Raw genomic sequence first — 12,843 nt, forward strand, 5'->3', positions numbered from 1 at the left:
TGGATTCAAGGAGTAGCCTCCCCCAAACTGTGAGACTGATTTTTCAAGGGCTGTTTTTCCAGAACAAGTTGCGAACCCAGACCAAAAGTCGGACACTGTACCTACCAACAACATGTCTGTTTTGTGCGGATTATATTCCAGCATATTCCACCTCATCCAGTCTTTCATAGCTACCAAACAGCAGTTCAGCCATTCAACTGCCTCCCCAGGATCATATAAAACTAAGAGGTAGGGTTGAGTGACACACCAGCATACTGATGACTCCATGATCCACACCCCAACCAGCATTTTCATGTGCAGTGTATATTAAATAGCACGGGAGACAGAAAGGAACCTTCCAGGACCCCAGAGCCCACAAGCAAAGGGAAAGAACAGCAGTCCCTTAGCACCAACTTCTGGGTCCAAATTCTCATGAATCAATGGAGTTGGTTCAATACTGTGCCCCTAATCCCCACCCTTTCAAGATGGCACAGAAGTGATGGACTTGACCACCACTAAGAAATCCAGGAGAACCAGCAGAGATGCACCCTCCCAGTCCATTTTCCATTGCAGGTTATCCACCAGGATGACTAAGGCAATTTCCGCAACAAAACAGACAACATTGAGCAGATGCCACGGTGGTGGAAAATGAAGATTCCTTTGCCACCATCATTGTCACAAAACAGGCTCAATAACTAGTTCTAAGCTGTTTTGGTTGGGCTCACTATGAATCTTCCTGCACTTTTGCTCTAGTGGTCTGCTCACTTGTTTCATTGCTCCTCAGTAAACCAAAGAGTTTTATAAGCTCTAGGGGAGAGCTAAGCTCTACCAGAGGCTTCGAAGCAATAGATTTGATAACTAGGCCACTTCTGTATTTCACAGATTGACCAGGACAGTGGCAGAACTGCAATCTATTTCAGTGAGAATTCTCCCACCCACACAGGGAGCTATCAGGATCCTACCTGGATCCATCAGTCTCCAAGGATGGACAATTTTAATAGCTCCTTCCTGCAGAGTTGAGCAGTTGTCCAGAGACTAAACCTAACCAGGCAGTGATCTGTCAATGACAAGGGAAGCACACGGACTTCCTCCACCCTCAGACCATATTGTCCCAGCCCAGGACAAAGCAGCAAGTCAAGCACATGCCCTGCAATGTGTGTGTGGGACCAGGTACCATTTGAGGCAGGCCCACCGCCATCATGGCAGCCATGAAATCCTGAGCTACTCCAGTCAGGTATGAAACTCACCCAAGCTTGTAAACCCTGGAGAATCCAGCATCCCTGTGAAGATTATCATGGCCAGCTTTGGTAAACAGACTGTTGGGTGGTGCACCAACAGAATTGCTACCATATCCTGTGTTTTCAACACCATATGCAGACACACGGACCTAGTGGGTTGCCTGGCAAGAATGATGCCATCATGGCAGACAGCAGCAATCCCTCCTCCCTGTCTACTGGGACTATGCTGCTGCATAGTGTAGTAATGATGACTACTTGACTTGTGGTGATATAATTGCTAACATTTATGAACCATTTAAAAAATCCAGTTTTAAAATGTGTGGTGTTTAAGGTTGAATATATCCAATAGCATGCTTTTAAAGCATGCTGAGAATCTTGCTGCCTTCTATTGTAATTGCTTAGCTCCCCCTCAAATACAGAAATCTAAAATGGCAACTCTGACCTGCAGTGGGAAAGGGTAAGTTGTCAAAACAAACTACAATTCCCTTCCTGTGTAAATATATATTCAAGTTGAGGATTACAACCCACAAGCAATTATTTATTTATTTATTGAATTTATATACCACCCTATACTCGCCAGGTCTCATATCCCAAATCTTGTAAACAAGCCATTCATCAAAGTGTCTGGTTTTACCTAATGGCTATAGCCCTTTTGCTGAACCCCTATAATCTTGGAGAATGGCACAAGGGATTTCTTTCACTCTGCTTCTGCTGTTGCTGCCAGCAAAGGAGCAGAGACTGTGCTTTGGAATGGATTCTAAATTTCTGGCATGGTGTCATCAGTTGCTAGTCACACAGCCTCCAGTCTCATTTGTAATGGATCAGTTTTCATTTTGACCTACTTTAAATTAATCTGAAAGCTTTATCTGAGCACTGAAATATTTTCTGTGGCTAGGGGAGGTCTTTGCTCTGCTCTTCCAAATGACCTTTTCTTCGTACTTAATCAAAACAAAAAATAAAAAAATTCCTTCCAATAGCACCTTAGAGACCAACTAAGTTTGTTCTTGGTATGAGCTTTCGTGTGCATGCACACTTCTTCAGACACACTGAAACAGAAACAAGAAAGCTCATGGAGCTTATAGTACAGCTAGTGTACTATAAAAAATAATCCCAAACATTTCTTATTCTTTGACATTAACTAGGAGTAATTGTCAAAGACATCTAATTGTTTTTTAAATTGAACTATGATCTGGGCCCAATATCAGATAACTGAAACAAGTATAAGAGGATTAAAAGGTTACTTAAATTCTTGACAGTTGTTTACAATTACTTTAGATATTCTGAATAAGAAAATGTGTTTGTTTGAAAAGTTTTGCTGCTGTTGGCTTTTTAAAAAAAAATTAAAAAGTTTCGACATGGTTTCCAACATTCTTCATGCGCTTCCCATAATAAAATATGAACAAGTATTAATGGAATAACTTACTTGACGTTCCACTTCTTCCAATGTACAGGTATATGTTTAATTCAGGGGGGGGGGGAAACCTTTTCTGTCCCTGGAAGGCCAAGTGTGACAGGTGGCTGGGGCTGCAAGAGCAGCGTGGGGGTGCTTGCCAAAACCCTCTTGCAAACAGCCCATGCATGCTGCACTCTGTATATCGAGTTTTTGGCTCACTTGAACCATATGGAGGAGCACCTGTAACAGCCCTACCTGCTTGTGAGGATACACATTGATGTGGCACTTGATACATTCTTGTCCCATGTTGGCCCAGGAATTTCCACTCATCCATTTTCTCTTGCACTTGGGGCATTTGTATTCACCAAAGCAGCGTTTCTTCCCCTGGTACGGTGTCAGGCCTTCTCCCTTTGGACGTGCCTAAAATATGAAGAGGAGAGAAATAAATGTAATCATACTGTAACTGAAGTGTGGAACAGGAAGTGGCAATGGATTGCACAGTGAGTTCTTGCGTGCCCAAGGAGGCTTAGGCCCTCTTCCCCTTCCTGCATAGCTCAGGTTCTCAGCTATTATGCTATACCAGTGTTTCCCAAACTTGGGTCTCCAGCTGTTATTGGACTACAACTCCCATCATCCCTAGCTGGCAAGACCAGCAGTCAGGGATGATGGGAACTGTAGCCTGAAAACAGCTGGAAACTAAAGTTTGGGAAAATCTGTGCTATACCATCTATTTCATAATCTAAACATAGTAATCTAAGGAACACTCAAATACCAAAAGACAATCAAATAAAAAAGAGCAGTGAGGTTTTTAAGCATCTCTACAATAACTTCCCCCCAACATTCTGTCCCACTCTCCAAAAAAGTTATCCCATCCTAGCATGATCAAGACACAGTATCCAGGGCAGGACTACATAGATAGGGGCTGGGCTGGCTCTCAGGGGCTCCCACTGAGCTGTGTGGAATAATGCAAGTCGGCTACAGTAGGCAACATGACTCCCCCCTGTGTCATTTTTTTTCTACCCTGCCCCCACATCAGCTGGCATCTTGCTAGTTAATAAATAGCAGAGTAAATGCAATCTTAAAAATCCATTCCTTTATCCAATACCAAAGGCCAGTTGACACTAAAACAGTGTGATCTACTTCCAAAGCATAGGGAGAAACAGAGAGCGCTGGACTTCCTTGGGAGGGAATTCCAAATATATGGTGCCACTATGAAGATGTCGCTTCCGTTTGCAGCTGTTGAAGTATTCCGGTATTGAATGTTCCCCGATTGGATTATATGACCCAGAACTGGGCTTTTAATGAAAGATGGTAACCAGCAGCACAGAGAGCATGTCAGTCAGTAGGAATTGCTTGTCCCAGAGGTGCTCAGCACTTTTGATTCTGTGCTTGGCTCCCTCTGTAACTGCCCTCCTCTATGACTATGGACTTGCTTGTGAATGCCTTCTCTCTGCTTTCATGGGTAGTGAGCATGCAGGGTAATGCCTGCTCTCATGAGAACCCCGAGGCCCATATGGTTTTTGTTTCATATGTTGTCATTGTATTATCCAACTCCTGGAAACTGTGAATCATGGCCCTTTGTGGGGCTGACTGTGCTATGATCCATTTATGTTGTTGTCTTCTGAGGTTGCTTAACATTCCCTGATGAAATCCTCAGTGTTTCTTAACTGTGCGGGGCGCCACTTTTCTTGGTCGGCAATATGCATGCACGACGATTTGTTTTTATTTGCAATACTTCAGCTGTTTTATACATACAGATGGCCTGTTAATGAGGAAGTGAGTGATGCCTTTTTCCTCACTTAGACAAGCCACATAACTAAACAGAATATGGGATTGCTAATTATATGAGAAAATACATTGCCGTTGTGTTGATAAAGTGCATGAAGAAGATAATCCAGATTTGCATTAAAACTAGGGGTACTAAGACAGACTTCTGAATAAGTAGGCTATACTAAGTAGCATGAGAGCACAACAATGTTTAGGTACTGAGATGCCACAGTTGGTGTCCATTTTTACAGGGTCTCCTGCTGTCTCCTCTTTCACTCCCCTTCTCCTGTGCCCTGCTTCTTCCATACCGTTCCCATTCCCTCCTTGTTTCATCAAGCAAATGCCACACTCACACTCTGGTCATAACAAGCTCCAGGGTATTTCATAATGATGTTTCTAAAATCTCCCAACACTAAATATCAGGGTTACCAGTAAGTTGCTCCATGACTGCTGCAGGACGGGTCTTAAGGTCTCAGCAGGCCTGAGATGGTTAAATTACAGTTAAGGCCATTTGGTTGCTTGGCAGTTTGTCAGTTCAGCTGACATGTCAGCTAGCACTGGGAATTGAAGCTAGTTTTTTAAAAGAAAGAAAGAAACCGTTGGCTCAGTTTCTTCGAACTGAGTCCAAATTACAAAATGATATTTTGACATAATATGCATGTAAAGGTGGAGTTCCTGGCTGCAGAGGTGCTGGCAAATCTCCCATTCCCTGATTATAGCTGACCCCGATTCCCAGATAAGATTTGTGCCTGAACTTAAATGTTTCTAAAATTATCACACACACACACACACTTCTCTCTACTGGAAGCCTGTAGGGATTAAATGTCTTTTCCTCAAAGGCTGTTGGTAACCCACTGTGACCTGAGCGGGCCAAAGGCCTTTTTGTTACCCATTCATGTAACTACACTTCTGTTCTGCTGGAGACATTTTATAAGGCCCCCAGAATAAATTTAAGCTTTCCGAAAGCCAAGTGGGTCCTTCGCTTTAAGAAAATCTCTGCTTTGCTCTGGGAACTTGTGCACTATATATTGATGAAGAGGTCCAAATAGCTCTTGGTTGTTAAAACTGTGTAGAAGGAAAAGCAGGTGTTTGGCACGAAAACCCGAACTTGGCAGGGATGGGAGATCCCATGGCCAATGGTGATAGCTCGTGCTGTGTTGTGTGTATGTGAGAACTTCAGAAAAGTACATCCAGCGTATCTGGCCCTGTTAAAGGAGGCAATGAAACAAGGTGGGTATTTCCCTTGTTTTACTGCATGGGGATAAGGAAGGCCATAAATGCACAACTTTAAATGAGGAATGCTATATTTTCCACTTAAATGAGCCGAAAAGCTTGCCAGAAGGGTAAGTTGGGCTACTGTGGTCAGGTGGGGCTGGGCTGCAATTGGGGTGTGAGTGAAGCCAGGCAGACAGGGATCAAGTGGAAATTCTGGAGTAGCAGAATTCAAGACTACTAACTGCTAAGTCTGTGTTTCCCAGTGGTCAGGGATGATGGGTATTGTTGTCGGAAAACAGCTGGAGACCCAAGTTTGGGAAACAATGTTAAGTAAAAGGATGGACAAGGCAAAAAGAAGGAAAAAAAATCAGGAAGCACAAGCAGGAGGTTCAACAGGCATAGCCAGATCTGAGTTCCTGATTAGAACTGTTGATCATCCTTCCAGCAGCCACAGCCACTACAGCTTCTTTTTATAGTAGCGGCAGGGAACCTTTCTCACCTCAAGAGCCATATTGTGTTCTGGGCAACATTCTAGCGGCCATATGCCAGTGGTGGGGAAGGAAGGACCTACTGACAAGAGAGCTTGGAGATCCACATTTGCACCCAGAATCTACCTTCCTTGGATGCCCGTGCAAGAATGCCACTTAGTGGTTTTTATTCACAATGAAGCGGTAGTATAAAATTGTTGCAAAATAAAAGTAAATAAACAATGACTTCCCCTTTGGGCAAAACCAGAAACTGTTTGCAGAAGGTTGGTGACAGCACAAGAAACCCTGGACATTTCTTGTGAGTTAAGATGGGCATTTATTGGGAGCTAAAATGGGGTGTTTTCTACCCTTCTGGTGAACCATCTTCCGGGTCCCCATGGCAGGCACCCGCTCCACATTGCCATGTTACGCTTACGCCAGGAAGACCCAGTGTGTGAACCTAGCTCTTCCCTGAGGTGCTAATTTAAATCCAAGCTGAGGTGTACATTGAGAAGAGGAGCTCCTGTTCTTTATGCTGCATCTCTTTTACTTTGCTGAGAATCACCCTGCTTTAGCCAGACAATACAGATGAACCACTATGGAGGCTTCCTGACCATGGTCCTCTCCTTTTCTTGACTGCAGCCAAGGAAGGGCTATTAAGATAAATAGTGATGTTTCTGCACAGGATGGACTGCAGGTTTTATATATATTCTGGCTTAACTCCTTTTTCCCTAGAGCAAGCTGGGAGTGTCATGGTGACCCTCACAGCTGTGCAGGGTTCTCAGTGAGATGGGTTATCCCACACTGCTAGTAAATTTGTTGCATCATCACCCCTACTTGGGGAATTGCTCCTGCTCCCTCCTGCCAAGCAATAAATACTCGATGTAAATGTGGAAGGAAACACACACATTAAAATTGCACCTCCCTTCCATTTATTAACAATCAGCATTTTATACAGTGCTTGAAGCTACATGATATCTTGTAATCTTTGCAGGAACCAAGTATGGTTGGTGTTACTATTCTGATATTGCAGAGGAACGTTTGAGGCTGAGAAAGAGTGAGGTGAACAAGGTGACTTCATGGCAAGAGACTAAATTAACACCAGGGATTTCCTGATTTGTAGTTTAGAGGTACAGTGGTACCTCAGGTTACATACGCTTCAGGTTACAAACTCCGCTAACCCAGAAATAATGCTTCAGGTTAAGAACTTTGCTTCAGGATAAGAACAGAAATCGTGCTTTGGCGGTGCAGCAGCAGCAGGACGTCCCATTAGCTAAAGTGGTGCTTCAGGTTAAGAACAGTTTCAGGTTAAGAACAGACCTCCAGAACGAATTAAGTACTTAACCAGAGGTACCACTGTAACTGAATCTTACTTCAGCACTAGTGATAGGACCAGGGCTTTTTTCCAGCCAGAACTCAGCAGAACTCAGTTCTGGCACCTCTCAGGTGGGCTCCATTGCCATTCTAAGAGAATGAGGGAGGTGTTCATGGCGAGTTCAGGCACCTCTTTTTCTAGAAAAATAGCACTGGGAAGGACAGTATCTTCCACCCTACCTGAGGGCAACAGGATAAGTTAGGAGGCACAAGGCAAGCCACATCACACACACACACCTCAGGATATTGATGTCAATCCTCACGTCCCACCTCATTTTGTTTAATGGCAAGGTTGTCACTTCTCTTATTGTTTTCAAAAGTTGTGGAGCTGTGATTGGCTTTTAAACCATAGTTTAGTATGTCAAGAACCAGCCACAGTGATCCTTGGGCACACATATTTCCACCTGCTTTCTCCTTCCCTGACACAGGTAGATTTTGCTTCTGAATTCCCTTAACCACAGTTTAGTGTGTCACCAAACCCACACTGATAATAAATATATGTGTCTCGCTCTCTGGGGTCATAGTGTGGCTATCCTTAAGTTCTCCACACTTCAGTTTCTCCAAGGACGTCTTGATCTATTGTTTTTAATCCTGACCTTCATCCAAGAGGGTCACAGTGACATCCCACCCCCTCCTTCCTTCTGCTACAAGCAGCACTTTAAAAACAGTGAATAGAATGAGTTTTGGACTGAATCTCCACTATAGTCATAAATTCCGTGGGTGGACAAAGATAGGCCTCTCGTATTTCTTCATTCTAAGTTTCCCTGTGTTAAATTAGGAATCACAACCCTTGACAGAGTTGTTGTGAGGTTAGATAACAAAAACACTGTGAAAAATACACTCCGCAACCATCCTCAACTACACATTATGCAGATTTCCAAGATTCTTCCCTTCAGGTATGTGGACATGGCGGTGCTGGTGGTTGTTTTGCATTGTGAGCGCCAAGCAGATAAACAGATGGTCTGGCTTTGGTACAAGGCAGCTTCCTTTGTTATTCTCCTATACCCCACCTACCCTTTCCCCTGTCAAACCACAAATGGGCTATAATAAGATTTCTGAAGCACCTAATCTCCCTCTGCCACTCCCTTCCCCCACTTTGGTGAGTGGCCAACTGGGGCCCAATTGGTCCATGTATCTCATGGGACGGTTTTGCCAAGCATCTTGGCAGCATCAGGCATCATAAAGGATCTATTTGCTTCCCTTGGGACAATTCTCCAAAAGTATCCATCTGCAGAGTCTCAGTCATGCCTGGATTTGATGCTGGACTTTTACAAATGCAATAACGTGCATGATCATCCTCTCAGGCTGGAATGCAAATCGACCATTGAGGGTGTATCTTCTTCTGAATGCCCCAGGGACAAAGCAGAGTATTGGCACGTACAAGCATGTAGCAAGATGCTGGACTCACTACCACACCGAGATCTGCATCGATGGGAATGTTTAATTAGCAAGTGCTTATCCTTCAAACATCAGAATAAAATAAACAAGTGATCTGAATTGCTGGATGACTGCTGGATAAACCCCCTGTGTACAAACACTGTCTTGAAATGTGACCATTTGCCATAGCATGAAGTTCAGTTGTCAAATGCTAGTGGGATAAATGATAGGCTCCCCAAATCATGTGTGGTCATCTCCAAAAGGAGTGGTGCCATGTCTCCTCTTCCTTTCTCCCTCACGTAATATTTTGTATTGAGATCTCACCCACCTGCACCAACTATGCATTTTTTCACCCTACATGTTTTAGTGCAGGCTTCCTCAACCTCGGCCCTCCAGATGTTTTGAGACTACAATTCCCATCATCCCTGACCACTGGTCCTGCTAGCTAGGAATCATGGGAGTTGTAGGCCAAAAACATCTGGAGGGCCAAGGTTGAGGAAGCCTGTTTTAGTGGAACATCATCTTCCGTGGTTTCCTGGGTGCAAAAGATTCTATGTCATCCATGGAAAAGAACCCATGCAGTCTTGAACTGGGAGAAGGTAAGTTTTGAACCTCTGCCTATGCTGAAGCCGCATATGCAGATATTAGAAGACACCAATAAGCCTCCTGTGACCTTATTCCGAAGGGGACCAAGCCCAAGAAAGTGCTGTACCCCTGAAATGTCTTGCCGCTTAAGAGAATCGAGGTATGCACATAACAGCTTAGTAAGGCAAAAATGTGTGACAAAAATGTGTGACAGAACATTGTGTTGAGGGTTTCCAACCCCTACACCACTTCACGGGCTGCACCATGAAAAATCTTAAGATGATGAGCTCGTAGCAAGCAATTTGTCCTGTGAAATGCTAAGGGGAAGAGTAGAGGAAGAGATATTTTAACTGCGGTTGTGTGGTGGCTGTAACTTGCAGGTCTTGCCTTAGATTACCATATAAATAAGAACAAACCAGTCTATTAAAAGCACCCTAAAACTAACCTACAGGTGGTATCTAATGCCAAGAAAATTAGCGTTAATACGTCCAGGAACCTCACCAAAATGCTGGAGAGGGTGCACCTCCACAGGCACATACTTCCACATGTAGTGGGAGTGCCCCAAAATCCAACCATTCTGGACAACAACCACACGAGAAATATGTAAAATAACCAAGCAAGTGCTAGAAATCACCCTAGATTTCTAGCACTTGCTTGGTTACTAAACATATTCCAAGACAATAATGCCCACTTACACCACAAAGAACTCATAACCCATCTACTCTCAGCAGCCAGAAACATCATAACCAGACACTGGAAAGACCTGTCAGGAGTAAACATGGACCAATGGTACCAAGCAGTATGGGAAACAGCCCTATTAGAAAAACTAACCAGTAAACTGAAACTGACACGGGGACAAACAGAAGAAGACACCTTCACCCTGGTATGGTTCCCCTTCATCACACACACAGCCCAACAAGACAATGACAAAAATCTACCGACAGCATACAAATCAATATGGCTAACCTGATCCAAAACACCCACCCACCCCACTCACACAGGAAACCAAAGATCACCACAGCCAATCACAAATGAACAATCACACCCCACGCCAACCCTGACCTCTCTTGTTGCCAAAGGAGCACAAGCGAACAACAGAGAACCTACACAAACAACGCTGACACAAAACCCTACATATATTAAGTAAAACAGAAACATTGTCACTGCCTGGGCATCCAGTGATTTATGTAGCTAAAAAGAAAGCACTGCAGCAGAGATCCTTTGGATGTTCTTAGACTGTAGGGCAGCTCACTCAGGAGAAAAAGTTATCTTGAGTACTGGCTGCAGAAGTTTTAATCTATTAGGGTGGCTTTCAATTCTGTTTTACTCAGATATGGTTGGCATCTGTCTATCTCGCGAGACAGTGGAATAGTGCACTTTTGGGGATAAAGTTACACTGTTGGTGAGTAGATCCACTGAAATCAATGAACATTTGGTCCATATAGTTAAGTGGGTCTGCTCTGAGTAACACTCAGTGGAATACCACCTTTAGGGTTTCAGTGGATTTTCCTGGTGGTGTTGATTGCATTAATTAAAAGGTATTTAGATACAAATATTTGATCATATTCCCTATGTGATTCACAAGAAAGAGTAAAACAACATAGTAACTACGAACAGAATATAATACAGCAGAAAGGCCACAAGTTCACAAAATGTGCATAAAGCAGCAAATTTAAAATTGTATTTAAAAAGTGTTTGGAAATAAATGGTTTTGCCTGGCAACAAAAATATTTAAAAGGCACCAGGTGAACCTTTTCAGCGATAGTGTTGTGCTATTGGGGAGCCACCAATAAGAAGGCCCTCTTAAGAAGCCACTTGCCTCAACCCAGATGATGGGGCATCTGAACGAGGCCCTTCTCTGAATATCTTAATATAATTTGGAAACATCATCCCAAAAGTTGTTTCAGAAGGGGGCGGAAATATAGATCTCTCTTTTTCTACAATGATGACCGAGTGGCACGATTTGGCAGCACTAATCAGGAACTGCTTACACATGTTTCCAGATGCTGATTAAAGCTGCAAGAGATGAACTACTCAAGAGCCTATAAACCTAAAGTGCTGGCTTGGCAGATGCCTCAGTATTCAAATCAAGACCTGTGCTACAAATCTTGCAAATGTCTTGGCCACAATATTTTGGAAATAATCTATGTAGTGTTTAATTGGGCTGATTATTAGACCCATTTGAGAGTGAAAGACATAAATGCCAAAGCTGGGATTCTATGCACTATGCCAGCAGAAATGTCAAGAGAGCTGTTTCCCAATGCTTCAGTCAACGTGAAATGTCAGGAAATAGTTTGTTTTGATGGTATACAGGAAATTTTTTGACAGCACCCTGTTCCATTACATCAGGGGTGGCTAACCCGTTTCATGGCTTTATGCTAATGTGGGCATGGTCACAGCTAAATATTTGGTGTGATCAAGATGGAAAGCAGACGTTGCCAAAACAGAAAATAAATACCACTTTACATGCCGAATCACAGAACTATAGAGTTGGAAGAGAACACGGTGGTCATCTATTCCAACCCCCTGCAATGCAGGAATCTTTTGTTTACGTGGGGCTCGAACCCACAACCCTGATATTAAGAGTCTCATGCTCTGCCAACTGAGCTATGTATCAGAGCACATAGATAGTACTGCATGGCTAGGAAGAACCAGTATGGACCCTCCCCCAATTTCATTAAGTTCTGTTTTCCCTAAGACAAGCCCCTTGCTAATTGGTTTGTTCACCCTCACAAGGCCATCAGTTTATGTGCATGTGCGTTGCAAAGTCCTCCTGCGGCATGCTTTTATTACTAAGTAGTGAAGTGCTGGCTGCAATGCTTGTCCCACTATGATGACGTTGGCAGCACTCGGGACAAATTGCTGAAGATCATTGGTCTTCAATTGCCGACAGCATCACAGGCAACTACTAATATTATTACTAGCACTACCGCTTTAACAACATGGACCTAAAAACCTGGGGAAGGGGAGGTGAGTTTTCTTGAGTTGTTCTGCTGTTGTAGAGAGGGGTCTTGAATATGTTATGGCAGCTTTTGGAAAGGTGGAAACAGCTGTGGAATAACCACCAAATAATAGGCGGCATAATTTTCCCAGCATAAGCCCCCACTCGAACAAATGAAGTGATGGCCCAGGAAATAGATAGGCATCACATGTTCCCAGATGTGTGCCTCAGGATCTCTTGCAACCATGTGCATTGCTTTACTTTCTAAGACTAGAGATTTAATAGATGCCTTTAACAATTGGTAAGTGGCCAGCCTCTCTTTTAGAGCAAGGCAGAGCTCTACATTATAATTGTACTTATTCAAGTAATGTTAATAATTGTACTTATCCAAAATACTTGGTTCCTGTTTTAATCATTCTGTTGACTGTATGCCCAAGGACCGCTTAGAGATGGAATCATTTTGGACTTCTTTTTGAAGTAGTTTATCTTTTTGGAACCATTCTTGAA

General features: G+C 43.4%; 1 protein-coding gene across 1 annotated transcript in view; it reads right to left on the reverse strand.

The window, feature by feature from the left end:
* Positions 1–12,843, reverse strand: part of ZCCHC24 (zinc finger CCHC-type containing 24) — a 109,257-nt gene that overhangs the window by 8,092 nt on the left and 88,322 nt on the right. Inside the window, exon 3 of the mRNA XM_033148727.1 lies at positions 2,866–3,030. Within this exon, the coding sequence (XP_033004618.1) occupies positions 2,866–3,030 (165 nt within the window). The remainder of the gene's footprint in view (positions 1–2,865; positions 3,031–12,843) is intronic.

The sequence above is a fragment of the Lacerta agilis genome, chromosome 5, assembly GCF_009819535.1.
Source record: "Lacerta agilis isolate rLacAgi1 chromosome 5, rLacAgi1.pri, whole genome shotgun sequence".
Classification (NCBI taxonomy): Eukaryota; Metazoa; Chordata; class Lepidosauria; order Squamata; family Lacertidae; genus Lacerta; species Lacerta agilis.